The sequence below is a fragment of the Acartia tonsa genome, chromosome 2, assembly GCF_053477335.1.
Source record: "Acartia tonsa isolate MP-2025a chromosome 2, ASM5347733v1, whole genome shotgun sequence".
Lineage (NCBI taxonomy): Eukaryota > Metazoa > Arthropoda > Copepoda > Calanoida > Acartiidae > Acartia > Acartia tonsa.
The window spans coordinates 40,582,947-40,598,807 of NC_137261.1; the positions used below are offsets into that span (position 1 = coordinate 40,582,947).

A 15,861-nucleotide genomic window follows, 5' to 3' on the forward strand; every position below is an offset into this window, starting at 1 on the left:
TAAATCTTAGAACACAAGAATTTTTATTAAGGGTACCCTGTCGTGAAGATCAATACACTTGTAATAATGGAGATTGTATAGATCAAAACAAGGAATTTTTTATATACGAAAGCAAAGTTGTTGAATGCATAAGCAATTTTTCGTTTACTCTTCAAATAAAATATTGGCAATAAGACAATTACAAAATTTACAACAGGAAAAGAAAGAAAAATGTATGAAGCTGGAAAGTGGTTAAAAATAATTGGGAATAGTCCCTTTCGTAACATCGCCCCATAGGGGGCGATTTGTCGTTTTTTTTAAAATGTTTTTTTATAGGTTATTTTAGGTTAGGTTAGGTTATATTGGGTTAGGTGATTGCCCCACAGGGTTAGGTAATTGGCCCCGCAGGGGCTAGAAATAGGAGAAAAGCTACTGTGAAAAATACTAAGAATCGCCCCATAAGGTGCGATGTTACGAAAGGGACTATACCCAAATAATCATTCTTACATAAAAGCCTTCAAATAAATTATAATGCATTTTATTTTTCCATTACTCGAAAGTCGCAGTTACCTTAAATTAAAGTGCCTCTTCTTATTGTAAAGTAAAACGATGTAGTATTCCACTGCAAAACTATTGTTATTCAAACCGTTGGAATACCATCAGACATAACTGATACAATTCTTTTACCAATGGCAAGCATTATTATTCTTAATTATTTTGCCAAATTCCTTATTGAAGCCTGTATACAAATTTAAATTCTAGATCCTAATCCCTTCATTAGGCCAATATGAAAACAGTGCGGGATTAATCTGACCGTATTATTTAGTTTAAAAGTGTACACATTTTGTTACAAAAGGGCAGTTATTTCTGAATCCATGTAATAAGTCAGCTATAAATATTTATATTTGTTAGGGTAATGCTAGACTTCAAGAAATTCTATCATCCAAAAATATTTGCCCGTCTGTATAACTAAAACTAATCAACAATCTTTGTCTTACTGGCAATTCTTTTTAATTTCGAATTGCCATATAAGGGTAATAAATCTATAGGCTGTATGTATATATCTGATGACCAACAAAGGTTTGTGATTTCTGGCGGGATTGTCGAGGTGGAGATGATGAAGAGACCTGTCCGGACTTCTATGATTTTGAATCTTGTGACACAATAGGGGTGTACAAAAATATTTGACCTTACTTTAAAACAACACAGTATAGAACAGATCTAGCATATACAGGGTGTTTTTTTTTTAATGGAACAAAAGTATTGCTTAATATAACCCACTTGCCATTGACAGAAATTAATAATCTATATCTTAATTTCTTCATTGGGTTGGGGAGTTTTGTATAAGAAAAAGCTATTTAGCGATTTTCAACAAATTAGGCCTTAAAAACCGGTTTTTCCAAAGTACCTATTTTTGGAAGATTTTTGGATCATGACCAATTTAAAGAGTGTGCAAAAATGCGTACATTTTTAAAAATCAATTTGTGCGGCTTGTGTTAATAGTAGAAAAATGTTATGCATACCGTTAGAATTGTCTTAAACTCTAGTTTTTGGAAATATATGTATCATATTCATGCTATTTGTAGTATAGAAGCTACGTTGGAAAATGTGAGAAAGGTTAAAAGTTTTGAGTAAGTTGGGATATTTTACCTCGTAGCACCTAAACTATACGTAGCACAGGAATAGTTCTTTAACACCCAAAAACTAGAGTTTATGACGATTCTAACGATATGCATAACATTTTTCTACTATGAACACAAGCCGCGCAATTTGAATTTTAAAATATACGCATTTTTGCACACTCTTAAAATTGTTCATGATCTAAAAATCTTCCAAAAATAGGTACTTTGGAAAAACCGGTTTTTAAGGCATATTTTGTTGAAAATCGACAAGTATTTTTTTCTTATACATAACTCCCCAACCCAATGAAGAAATTAAGATATAGATTATTAATTTCTGTCAATGGCAAGTGGGTTATATTAAGCAATACTTTTGTTCCATTAAAAAAAACACCCTGTATAATTACTTCAAAATTATTAAAAAATCGATATTAAAGAAAAAATATGCGATACAGACCATTCAAAGGCAGACAGAGCTAATATGAAAGCTATTCTTTATAGAAAGAACAATGTTTGGAAAGCTAAGCGTCTTAGATTACAGAGTGAGAGGGAAGTATAGCTTATTACAAAAAATAAAGTTATGAAGGAGAGGTTAATAAAAAGAACAGTTGAAGAAGGTTATGATCTATAGACAGACTGACCAAGAGAGGCTAAGTTTGATGAACAGACAAAATGAGAGAAGCTAAGCTTCATAAAACATAAAGATTACGGGAAGCTAAGCTTAATGGACAGACAGAGTGAGATAATCAAAATGCAAAACAATAACTTTGATAAATCAGATTATTTGAAATCATATAAATTATTTCATCCTTTTAAATTAACTTTGTACACCTCAGAGAGATGCAAACTTTACATCAAACAACCATCCCAACTAAATTGGATAGTCAGTGATGTCAAGAATGATGAGTATGGTCCTAATGTTGATTTTAGAAACACAACTGATGGTCATTTCTTGTTTGTTAAAGCTGAAGAAAATGCAGGAAACAGTAGTTTATTAAAATAGATAATCATATTACTTAGAACATTTCTATCTGCTGTTATTTTATGGTGGTTTTCCCCTTGAAATCATTTAGTTTGAGACGAATATAGCAGAATAAAAAAAACAAGTTTACTTGATTTTTCAAGAATGAAAGCACTCATAATAATGGATTTTAGTATTATTATTAGGTAACCATAAATTTTGATTTTGTATCATATTTTTTAAGCTTTATTCTCGAGACATTGGGCCAAAATAGGTATACATTTTTATAAATGAAGGCTGCGCCTTAAGCATAATAGAAGAGAGAAGGAAGTGATATATAAAGAGCCTAAGAACTACCCTGGGACCTATTGGAAGCTTCCTATAAATGGAAAACTCAGTTGGTTTAGTTTTTAGAGACATCTTAACAGACAAACAACAAATCTATAATTATAAGGATGTAAGATTGCTGAAATACATTAAGTACATATATGTATATGTTAGATTTGCATTTTTAGAAAATGTGTGTTATTTTGTGTATGTGTTTATGTTATCCTTATGATTAGTGTGAGTGTGCATAGGTGTGTGGGTGTGTGTTTTATGTGTGTTAAGAAGCTGCATTTATTTGTTCTCCATTAAAAAATATGCACTACCGGCCTACTCAAACATATACACACATAACATACATTCATTTTATTACACACTAACATACACATACCAAAGCAATATATTCCATTATTTTTTTAAAATGAGACATAAAAGGTGCTTTTGACTTGTTTTAATTTATTTCTAGCGGTGTAAAAATTATTGTGGGTTAATGAAAAACAAGGATGACAACATCCATAAGTAGCGAAGCTAAAAAAATATGAATGAATATCGGAAAAAGAACTATAGTATATGTTTTTTATCCATTTCAGGATGTTGAGTTAATTTTCTTTTTTACAAAATAAATATTAGAGGATTGTGGGATCCCACCTGACCCTATATATAGTTTCATGTAATGACAAAGCACCTGGAGGCTATGAAGAAATTTTCATAATTATTCTTCACATTCAGATGTTTTAAAAATACGTAATAAGCATATCAAATAATAAAATAATTCAAATCAGAGACACATCTATCATATGCCTTTATATATTTTTATTAATAATTTTCTTAAATTATCAATCACATTATTAAGTTGTCTTTTTATTATAATATTATAAAGTCAAAAAACTTACTGGGTTTCTAGTGCAATATCTCTCTCTTGAAGATATATATGCATAAATGTAAGTCCACAAACAGTTCTCCAAGGGCCTTAAATTGACCTTCTCCCCTCCCTTAGGCCCATGTCAGTATGTGTGTGTGGGTGTGTGTGTGCAGTTTTCTTTGCATTCACAGGATAATGGATTCATTTTTGATAATTTGATATTTTGTGATAAGTTCTGGGTGAAAACTAATAAAATGACAACATAAAGTATACAGGGACATAATCAGATAGGTAAAGAGTAATGGAGTTCTTTTCAAACTCGTTATGTTATTGGTTTGCCTAAAATTGTTTAAGGTAAATGTTTTATAAGAGTTAGATTACACATAATCTTGCTTTAAATAACTACAGAACCAGTATGTTAATACCACAAGTAGCACAACATTGTCGGTCCCGAAATTACAGAGATCTTAAGTTTCAAATAGATAAACAGGCGAACGGACAGAAATAGTTCTACTTTGTCGCCAGATATTTTGCACATCCCTTCTACCTGGTGCATAGGACTAAATTGAAAGAAATTGCAGCAAAGGACACCATATTCTACACACATGGGAGCACATTTAATTGGTTTACAGGACATTAAATTATATAGTTATCACATTAGAAGTAACATATTTGTTACCCTATTTTTCTTATGTGACAGCCATACAAAATTAGTTTTTACATTTTGGAATTAAAAATTAGATAGATAGACTGTAACATTACTAAGAATGACCCCGTGGACTAAATTATTTCAACTTTCAACACACAAATAAGGGATTGTTTCAGGGAAAAAAGTTTAATTAATAACCTTTTTATTATTTTATTACTATGTAGCTATTTTTCAATATGATAAATTTATTCAATTGTTCAGAAAACTATACTTTTCTTGCAAGTGTGGTATCCGCCTAGGATAAATGGCAGACACCAGAGTTCGAAAAGACTACGGCAGTGTGACAGACGTGGACACCTTACTATAGAGAAGCTACGCTTCTCTAACAATCACTAAATAACAAACAGCATCTATTCAGTTGTTCCTTTATTGAAGGTCTAAGGATTACTAAAGTTGTACAACATAATATAAATACATATGGATTAGGAATAAAGATAGTTAAAGGTAAATCATACAAGTAAAACATAGATAGTTGCAATGGTTAGGTAGATGGCTATCCCTGTCCGGGGGAGGCAGGATAGCCCATGGAACAGCACAATAGGTAGATAAGCATAGAGGGGTTGAGTGGTAGGTCTGGGTACTAAAAAGGGAAGGTTTGATGATTACTGTGACAACAACAGTCTGTGTGGGGGTGATTCTATCAGGTGAGGGAAGGCTTAGATCCTTTATCCTCAGGGCTGAGGTGGTGCTGATAACTTGGTGGTTGAAGGGGAAGGTTCCGGTGCTTAAGAAGGGAGAGGGAGGGGTAACACCCCTCCCTCCATTTGCAGGACAACTGAGAGATGAAATCAATACCGTTATCTGACATATTTTCAGGTGGCTTTACAATTGTAGAATAACAGGATTTAGCTGGGTGCGTAGCATCACTATAATGTCTTGGTTTCTGCATGGCCCAGAGTTGCCGCATACCACACAAGCATTGATTTAATAAATTATTATGTCTATATCATCCTGTAAAATAAAGTAGTAAGATTTCTTTTTTTGAAGCTATAGATTTCGGAAACTGCTGGTTCGAATTGATTGTTCTTTTCAGGAAGCTTTATAAATGTCTTGAGGTGATTTAAAGCTATATTCTTTGCACTCCATAGGGAGTACGGGCGAAGCAACAAATATCTAATAAAAAGAGATAAATGCTATCATATTTCAGACATGAGCTTTCGTACGAAGATAGAATAAGCAGTAAGGTGAAAATACTGATAGTTCTTTTAACTTTTTAAATACACGTTTGCACTCAGCTTTTTAAGCATTTACTTATTGAATAATAACGAGCTAACAGCAAGGACATCCAATCTATTTTTATTATGGGGAGATAAAATATCTGGATAGAGGAAATTTTTTTAAATCTGGGGTAAATTTACTTGGTGAGGGGATAATTACCGAGCTACTAACTTTTTATCTGGCTGGAGGGGAGGGGTTGGTTTGAAAACATATATTTGTGTTAGATGCAAAACTTTACCTGATTTTCAAAAGAAAGGGCCATTTTTATTTGGCGATGGGGGAGTTTTAAGAGCTCTTTACCCACTCCATTTTTTGGTTGTCCAAGGATAATATTAATTTGAAAAAGAAAAGACACAGTTTACACTAATCCTTTAGCTCTCTGAGTACCATGTAATTCACTATTGTCCCAGCATTAAAGAAACTTACTTAAGACATTTTTTTTCCATTCTATTTTAGTGCAGCTTCTTCATAAATTGGTAGGTCCGTCTCTTTGAAAAGTCACTTAAACATAAAATCAATATGCCTTTTTTTGGTTTCTTGTATGATTTCAATTTTATCTTGTTCAAAAATTGATTTATATACAAATCAAATATTGTTCAAAAGTTCTTTTTTTAATTACCTTATAACAGTTTACTATTCCAGTTTAATTAAAAATTTATTGGCTTGATATTGCTGCACTGATTATTGACATAACTGACCTTGTTCTATAATAATGTTAGGATTTTTTATTAAATATTGTAACAAAGATTAATTGTCTCGTTTTAATCAATTTTAAATAATAATGGAACTTGTGTATTTTTTAATGATCTTTTTATAAATTTTTTAGTGCGCAGCTTCTCTATAACTAGATTCTGTACGTACGTGTGGCTGATTCAAAGATATAAAAGGAATTTGTTGTTTTATTGACAGCCCGAAAACATTGAAAAGGCTTTTAAACTGCATTGAATATAATGGATCTCCTTTACATTGAAATCTCCTGTGAAAAATTTATAACAATTTGTGGAGGAAGGTACCTTTACTCTCACAGGAGAAAACGGCCATTAAATTTTTTTTGGGTGGGGTAATGTTAAAACTAAAATTGAAAGTAAATGTTTTGACTTCCTTTAAACTACTGATTAATACAGAAGGAGTAAATATGGCCCAGGTAGAGACTAGCAAGTATAGAAACTCAGGCACTAATTGTCTCATGGAGTTCTATGTTTATCTGTCATCTGCCTCCAGTGATAATGTTATCGTACCCCTGCTAAGGTAAATATAATTATACAATATACAAATCTAATAAATGCAAAGTAGAATGATATTTGACTGTTCGTTCCGTAAGATATTCATTATTCGCTGAACATATAAAGTAATAAGCTTCTATATGTCTGTAGCAATTAAACTCGCTAACCGCTGAACCGATAGGTTTTTTTTTACAGTTAAGCTAGGGATGATTTTAAGCTATTTGATTTTTATAGACAAGTCTAGGTATGGTATTAGACAATTACTTTGTCCTTTTATAACCCTTGGAATATAGAGCCCCTAGCCTAGATACAAAGCAGAATAATATTTGTCTGTTCATCCCTTAACATCTTTTTTATCCGCTGAATCAAAAAGATGGAACTTTTCAGAGAATTTATCTACTGGTCCTTTTGATCTATAATCCTAGTGGATGGTACTTATATAAAGTAGTAAAGTTTTTAGCAGAAGTAAAAAATCATTGCGCGTATTGGATTACAGATAAAGGCTTAGTTTAATGGTCTATTAAAAAAATATTGTTAATTTATTTTATTTTAATGTTTTATTCCTAAGCAAATTAATTAATTTAAGATGAAAAAAAACATATGTTACAATACCAAAATATAAAAAAATATTAATTTTTATTTTAGACATGATGATCTTGGATATGCCACCGAGTTAGATCATTATGACCTAACCATTATTGATAATGGAATCTGGTACAAGTCTTTGATTGGACTTGGACGACACAAGGAGGCATTCACACTTATATTAGCGGCTGTTCATGGGGCCGATGGCGCATATGATGCAGGTACACTCACACACAACATGGGGAAAATGAAAAAATGGCCTATTGTATTTTGTTGTACAGGCAACACTTTCGTCATCCCCTAGTTACCCCCTCTTTACCCCCTTCCCATTTTTATTCTCAATTCAAAAAATAAGGTGGTTGCCTGTATAATGTAATATAATATTTTCATATAATTCCTTTTATTGTAGTTTATAAACTATATTGTAAACTTTTTATTTCAAGTTTGCTTACAATGGATTCATAATATTTTTCTGATTCTAAAAATATATATGAACCCATATTTTTTACCTGTGAAATGATAAAATTAAGTTAAAGTTTTTATTCTCGTGGGTTTAAAAAAATCAATTTTTTCAATAACTACCTGACAAAATTCAAAAAGTAAGGTGTCAAATTAAAGATCTTACTATTTTTGTTCATAATGGCCATTTTTTTCCTTTTTTTGTTGCGTTTTAGTACCTTAAAATCAACTTAATTTAAAAAAAAAAACTTAAATTACTTAAAAAATAAGAGGTCTACAAACAAACCGATTGCATATCTGAATTCTATGAAAAATTTTACATCTACTACTTACTAAAAGCACCGGCTAGCTATGAAAAAAAAAGTTAATACACCTTCTTTACTAAATGTATTTAAGCCAAACTTAAAATAGAACTAATACTCATACTTATTTTAATTAGGCCTTCAGTTAAAAATAATATTTGTAGGAATGGCGCTGGATGATCTAACCTTCTTTGACTGTGAAGTAATACCTCCCCAAGACGAGTGCATGCAAGATATTGAATATCACTGCGCGGTTACCAAGGGTTGTGTAAAGAAGGTAATATTTACTTGAGACGATACTTAAATAAAATAATTTAAATACCTTAGAGGGGGGTGTTGTAACTTTATCGCGACGTAAAGGAAGTAATTTGAGGAAATCAAATGTCGTCTTCAATTTATGTTTTTTTGGACACGTCGTCTTCTATTAAAAAATAATTCAAATATTTTTAAAAAAGGACACTCTTCTTTATATTTTTATTTCAACAAGGATAACAACATCCATAGAAGCAAAGCTCTACAATCAGAAGGAAGGACAAACAAACAATAACTCTTATAGTGTGACAGAATGAAATATGTACTTAATTCTTTTTGCAAAATTAATTCAAATAGATAGAATCAATAAAAGGATAGCAATCAATCAATAACGAATTATTCACATTATATGTATATATGAATGATATATATTAAGGATTAAAAACTAATAGGGAAATTTTGCGGGCATGGAGGGGATAATTACTTTAGTCCCCAAAGTTTTATAATAAGGTTTTTCTTAAAAATTTGCATTAATATATCAAATTGATATAATAAAGTATCTTATTTATTGGCTTAAATGTCCTATTCTACTAAGCAGGTTTTTTTTGTATATTAAGATCTCAAAACTACTTAACTGTGTTTTCTCTTTTAGGTAAGCTTATAAACTTTGTTTTAAGCGATTTTTCTAGCCCCTTGATTATACAGAGCTCCATTATGCTTGGGGTATAACCGCTAGTATAAAATACAGCATGATTAAATTTGCATTAATGTTGTGGGAATGTCATTAGGATTACGACATAGTTGAATACTTAATAAAAAATAAGGTAAAACTAAATGTTCATTTATGTTCTAACTTAATTATCAGCAGCCTCTATAACCTATCAAACTAAATAAAAACATAGCTTTAGCATTTTTCCTCTTTCATTTTGAATGCCATGCAATATTACTTACTTATAAATAATATTGCGCAAATTATTTAACAGAAATTGAAAGAAATTGTACTCTATCCCTTTCAATATGAATTTTTATTGAAATTGTATGATTTAAAACATATTAAGAATTTAAATTCTGGGTATGTATTAAGTAATAAAAACTAATTTATGATAAGAAACTAAGAGTAGTAAATATTTGGAGTGTCCTTTCAATCTCCTTTCTTTTAGGAATTTTTATGTCTGTTTTTATGATTATTAACCAAAACAAAACTAAAAAAAAGACAATAATGTCGTCTTCAACTTGGGATTTGAAGACGACATTTGATTTCCTCAAATTACTTCCTTTACGTCGCGATAAAGTTACAACAGGGGCAGTAAATAGCTTAAAATCTTCCCGAGACACTTTAATTATAAGGACATTTAAAGAACATTAAATAAAGTAGTAAGCTGTTTGTCTTTAGGATTAATGGTAGCTTATGCCAAGGGAGGTTTTGAGCTATTTCTCTTTTGAAGTGTACGATGTGGAAAGTAAAATAATCTGCTTTTTGTGCAGGATCAACTATGTGATTTGTCCGACGATTGTGGAGACTCATCAGATGAGAACCTACCAGAATGTTCCAGCTATATCCGCTTTGACTTTGAGGACACTGCGCCCATGGGCTTTTTCAGTCCCACCAATCCCGACGCCGGGTTCCAGTGGGTGCATGGCAATGGTACAACTGCTAACAGACACACTGGCCCGCCGTTTGATCATACCAAGTAATATTATTTATGTGAAATATTTCGGCTATTTCCCTCAAAGTTCTGTCGAGTACAGTAACCCCTTTTATGAAAACCTGGGGTTCTTTTATGGTATTTAGTATGGTTGGTACCAACTTAGTAGTGACACAACTGTTCAACTAATGATTATATTTCTTAGAAGTGGTATTTTGATCTATCGCCATTAAAGATATACATACATTACTTTATCTTATCCTTTAAAATCCCTGGACTATCATAGACTTAAAATGTAACTTTTCCTTTGTCTAGGTTTAGTCCCGAGGGTCACTACCTGTATATTGAGTCAGACAGAGAAACTATGGAACCAGCTGTTATGCAGGAACTTATCAAAATAAATATTTCATACTGCTTCTAAATCTAGTAACCACAGTCTTTTTGTGCCTGTTTAAGTGTTAAGGCATTTCCTTACTTTGAATGCTAACATAAATACATCTAAAGTATTATTCATGGAATTTAGTTCTTATTCCACTATCCAATTATAAAACACTGATTATTAAAAAGCTTGTGACCATAAAATAGAATAGAACAAAATAAAAATAATAATATTAATAATACCAGTTTTGTTAGCATAGGCCTTCAGCCCCTTTCGGGACAAACAAAACCGAAATTAATCTTAGAATACAAAAAAGGTAAAAAATTATAAATAAATCTTATTTTGGTACTATTAAGTCTCAATACCTGATACCTGGAAAAAGTAACTGTACTTTGAGATTCTTTGTCCATTTGCATGGTAAAGGTCTTGGCACCCTGACTGTTTATTCAGAGTAAGTTTGTCTTTTTATCCTTATTTATAAATCCCCGAGGTCTTATGAGACAAAACAATTTAGGAAAATTTGTGTAAATCCCCAATAAGTATAAACAAAATTGTCCCTTTTGTAGATTATTGGTTGAAAAGTTTAGTTTCTACTAGTTTGGAACCTTCTAATTAAAATTCACTAAAGGTACCCAAAGTTTTTGGCTAACGAATAAGATTACGTGTTTATATTACTTTGAATACCAGTATTATTTACAGTTAAATATACCCATTCTTCTTACCTTTTCATCTCTGGTTATGACTGATATGTGTTTATGATAAAAATATTAATGTACTTTTTAACTACATATATATATATAAAAAAAATCTTTTTCATTTTCAAAATTTAACTCATTTCAATGCAATTTAAGTTATGTAACTTTCAATAATCAGAAATGTAACGAAATAGCAAGAAAAAACATTTAGAACTTATTGAGTTCACCATAAATCTACATTTATATCAGGGCTCGGCAGCCCCGAGTAAGCCTCAAATTTAAACCCGTTCGGAAAATTTTATGGAAAGTGGTATTGCCATATTTGGGTCGGGTCTAGAATTCCAGCTGATTTTATAAAATTGTAAAAGGTTGATTTCCATGAGGCTTACAGGCGGCCGACGCGCGGCTGCCGAGCCCTGGTTTCTATGTTTGACCATTTGATTTTAGTATTTCTACAATAGAAGTGGTGAAGGATAGAAAGTATCAATTGAAAATTTTAGCATTTTTTCACGGATTGCTCAAGTTTTGTTACACCTGTTTATAGGCTAAAGCATTTACTCCACTTTTATTGAAAAGTTATATACATCTAAATCAAAGATGCTCAAAATATCATGAATTTTATTAAAAAAAAATTACATTATAAATCAAACTCTATTATATAAATGCCCATCCGTAGGTAAAAGTCTGAAAAAGTTTTCAGAAAATAAAATAACATTAGAATGATTGAATGCTATTCACATTTTATTTCAATTTCCTCTATGGTCTAAATTTTTTTCCCTTATTTAAAATGAAAATTTAAATCTTTTTTTTTGAATTTATTACTGTAGTTCTTGTGTAAAATTAACATAATGTCGTTCTGTCTATTCCTAAAGATCTCGAACAGCTGGACTGATACTGCTAAAACTTACTTGGAATTGTTAATAGACCCCTCGAAGATTTTGAACTATTTTAGGAGGGGGAACCTCTATCCATAGAAAATATTTTATTGTTTTTATATTACTCAAAACCCTGTACTTAATTGAAGATTGAGCTTTGATTGATCAAAATATAGAATCAAATTACTGCATTCAATTAACTAATTAGTAACTAATCAATATTAATAATTTTAGAAGTTTAATTCCCTATTGCCTAGTAAAGAAAACTACTTCATAGGTTTAAACATTGATAATCTAACCTGATCTAAAGTACAAACCAACGAAACCCCCCCCCCCCCACTTACTTTTAATTCATTTCATAGAAAACGTAGTGGGATTGCAGTTCTTCGCTCGACTAGGCATTAGGAGGGAAGACCATTATCAAAAGCTCTTAACAAAATTTTCCAATTGCAGAGACACGGAACAAAAGCGAACAGAAATCTACAACTCCAAGAACTATGGCGATAATATTGAGGTGAACGCCTGGCAGCTGGTCCACGCGCCCATCGCCGCGGGTGGCAAGTTTAGGCTCGTGTTTGAGGCCACAGTGGGCACCAAGGGAGAAGGAGATATTGCTATTGATGATCTTACAATTACTCCAGAATGCAGGTATGTTCTTTATAATCATACCAACTAAACATATATATTATATATACCTTTTGAACCCAAAATTTGGTTTTATAATTTTATATGATGGATTAAACAGTTACGTGCACAGTGTTTTGATATAAGGGTTTATTAAGTACTCTTGATAAATTTTAATCCTCCTTGTGATTTTGCTTATAGACTATTGATGTACAGTTGAAATATGCCTGTTTGTCGGTAGAATGTACACAAACATATTAGTTTTTCTATCACTATATTAGAGTTTAAGGCCATCAAAGAAATTTCTATTTCTATGGGTAAGGGAAGGTTCTGTGATATCATTTTGACATCTTACTTTTCAGTGTAAGAGGAAAAGGAATGGTTTATCAGGGGTACATATCAATGTGATGAAGGATGTAGGAGTTTGGCTCTGGAGGGTTTTTACACCTCCTATATTTCGTCAGTGTGTTGTTGAGCCCCTTTAACATCCCCTTTAGCACGTCTCTGATTTAAAATAGTAAACCTAAACGTTGACATTCTAGTGCATTTTAACAAAAATTCACCCCTTTCCTGTTATTCTTTTTATATCTAATTATTTACAAGAATGTTTATTTCTTAATAAATATTATAGTCGCTAATTTTAATGTCAAATTGCAAAATATATAGTTTCCCAGGACGGAATTAATACCATAAAAAAACCTAGTTTTTACCACTTTTACGGTAAAATTTTACCAGCCTATACGATTTAAAAGGTGGTAAAATTTTACCGTAATCGTGGTAAAAACACTTTTAGTGGTACTTTCTCACGCTTTTTACCATCGATTTTTACCACAATTATCGGTAAAATTTTACCAGATTTCCGGTAAAATATTACCATTTTAGGACGCAAATTTATACCAGATTTTGACCAATTTTTACCACTTTTTTGGTAAAATTTACCAGAAATTTGCGGTAAATTTTACCAAAAAAGTGGTAAAACTGTTCAACACCTGGTAATATTTTTGCCCTAAACTGGTAAAATTTTACCAGAAATAGGGTAAATATGGTAAAAATTTACCAATAATTGTGGTAAAAACGGGTGGTAAAAATCACGAGAAAGTGGTAAAAAACGACCTTAATTATAGAAAAACCTCGCTTGTACACAAAACGCAAAAATAAAAAAAAAATTGTTTTCATTATTAACTTTATTGATTGAAACACTTAAACATATTTTTTTACATAATGATTTACATAGGTACGATAGCGCGATACTATATAGGTATATATTCACAGAAATTTTCTTAATTAGTCTATAATTCTAGACGTGGTTTAAATTTGACCAAATATTACATAGTTTTACAGATAATATAACTGCATGTTTAATCGGTTTAAGCTGAGAAATTAACACAAATATACATAGGTTTTAATTGCTGAGATCTGGATTCTAATTGTACTTTATACTAGAACATTTTTATACAAGAAAAATATATTACGAAGTTACTTTCCATTATTAAATTTTCAAAAATTTTGCTATATAGGAATAGCGGTTTCAAATATAATATTATATGAATATTTTCATCGTCAGAACAAAACTGTCAAACTGTCATATAGATTAATGTACGTACAAATTAAAGGTGGTTAAACATATTTTTGACTCAAGATATCTTGATATATATCACTTTTTTATCACAAATAGTTTATATATGATCTGACTGGAAGGACTATTATACATCAGCTTACTTTTGTCCTTCTTTTCTTTGTTTTTGCCTCTTGTGAAAGAAGACGCGGCAGTCTGGGCACATATAGGTGCATTCAATGAGTCTCGTGTTCAATGGCAGCTCGCTTCGGGGACTGCGTCCATGGGCGCAGGTCTTGATTTTCCCCGGTGTTGCACTTCTTTTGCGCCTACTCAGTTTTGATGCTGGCGTGATTGTAGGAGGGGGTGGTTCAAACATCTCCTGCTCATCATCTGACACCCCATACACTGAAATTAAAATATTTTTTAAAATTACTTTTTTTTACAAAAAAATACTTCAATTTTACAATAGTTTTTTTTTCTAGCCTAACCTAACCTAGTGTATTAATAGAAAGAGTAATATTTCTAGTTTTAACCTAGCCTAGCCTAGCCTAGCCTAGCCTAGCCTATTCTAACCTAACCTAACCTAACCTAACCTAACCTAACCTAACCTAACCTAACCTAACCTAACCTAACCTAACCTAACCTAACCTAGTGTAATAATACAATGTAGTACAGAAATGTTTCACTATATGCTTTGGGCACAGTCGCTAGTATAAATATTGTACTATACCTGGGCTTTTTGGTCCTGGATTCTTTATGTTCTCATAAATTATATCAAAATCCGGTTGGTCTTTCATCCTGAAATTAAACAATCTATACTACAAAGTAAAACGATTTTTGTTTGTATGTAGCGAAGGATCTTGTTAACCGCTGAACCGATCGGGTTCTTCTCATAGGTACCGGCAAGGGAAGGGAGTGGCAAAAGAAACTTTAAGGATATACTTCATATTAGAGGGTTTAGCGTACAGAAAAATCATTTACAACACAGTCGCCAGGATAAAGTAGTAAAAACAATTTTTTAAAAATCTTACTTTGCTGGTGTTTCCATAACAGTGACTTCCTTAACCTCGTTCTCATCCGAATTTTCTGGAGAGCCAGCTGCAGCTGTTTTGTTCCTGAATTAAACAATATATATATAATAATCTATTTAAATTAAGTAGTTAACTTTTTGGTTCCACATTTACCCCTTCCACCTTACCCAGCTAGAGGCGTACTTGCTAGTACTCGCTTTTAATAAATAAAGGAACACGTTGAATTTGTCTTTACAGAAAAATCATTTACAACACTGTCGCCCGGATAAAGTATGAAAAAATAATATTAAAAGAAATATCTTACTTTGCTTCTCCTTCCATAACAGAGGCTTGTCCGACCTTCTGGTCATCCTTTTGTGCCGCCGGACATTTCTCGGATTGCTCCCTGAATTAAGCAATCATATTATTATTAAATAGTAAACTTTTTATGGTCCACATTTACCACTCCCACCTTACCCCTAGAGGCATACTTGCTATAGTTTTGTAATATATAAAGGTGAATTTGTCTGTACCGAAAAATCATTTACAACACAGTCGCCCGGATAAAGTATGAAAAAAGA

At 31.7% G+C, this 15,861-nt stretch overlaps 3 protein-coding genes across 3 annotated transcripts in view; 2 read left to right on the top strand and 1 right to left on the bottom strand.

Annotated features, from left to right (window-relative positions):
• LOC145312556 (MAM and LDL-receptor class A domain-containing protein 2-like) overlaps nt 1-2,601 on the top strand; it is a 61,572-nt gene extending 58,971 nt beyond the window's left edge. Inside the window, exons 87-89 of the mRNA XM_080151811.1 lie at nt 32-89; nt 1,057-1,149; nt 2,437-2,601. Coding sequence (XP_080007937.1) covers nt 32-89; nt 1,057-1,149; nt 2,437-2,601 — 316 coding nt within the window. The remainder of the gene's footprint in view (nt 1-31; nt 90-1,056; nt 1,150-2,436) is intronic.
• A 4,169-nt stretch (nt 2,602-6,770) lies between these two features.
• LOC145311853 (MAM and LDL-receptor class A domain-containing protein 1-like) overlaps nt 6,771-15,861 on the top strand; it is a 48,006-nt gene continuing 38,915 nt past the window's right edge. The window contains exons 1-7 of the mRNA XM_080150856.1: nt 6,771-6,920; nt 7,541-7,701; nt 8,406-8,518; nt 9,979-10,184; nt 10,455-10,522; nt 10,873-10,969; nt 12,542-12,736. Coding sequence (XP_080006982.1) covers nt 6,808-6,920; nt 7,541-7,701; nt 8,406-8,518; nt 9,979-10,184; nt 10,455-10,522; nt 10,873-10,969; nt 12,542-12,736 — 953 coding nt within the window. The 5' untranslated portion in view covers nt 6,771-6,807. The remainder of the gene's footprint in view (nt 6,921-7,540; nt 7,702-8,405; nt 8,519-9,978; nt 10,185-10,454; nt 10,523-10,872; nt 10,970-12,541; nt 12,737-15,861) is intronic.
• Nucleotides 13,386-15,730, bottom strand: LOC145312802 (uncharacterized). The gene is made up of 3 exons (XM_080152037.1): nt 15,302-15,730; nt 15,001-15,068; nt 13,386-14,675 (listed from the first exon to the last, which is right to left on the bottom strand). The coding sequence occupies exons 1-3, from the start codon at nt 15,316-15,318 to the stop codon at nt 14,428-14,430; spliced, it is 333 nt and encodes a 110-aa protein (XP_080008163.1). The 5' UTR covers nt 15,319-15,730; the 3' UTR covers nt 13,386-14,427.

Coding starts and splice junctions, on each gene's coding strand:
- LOC145312802 (XM_080152037.1), bottom strand. Junction 14,676..15,000: donor TCCAGGACCAAAAAGCCCAG/GTATAGTACAAT, acceptor TTTTAATTTCAG/TGTATGGGGTGTCAGATGAT.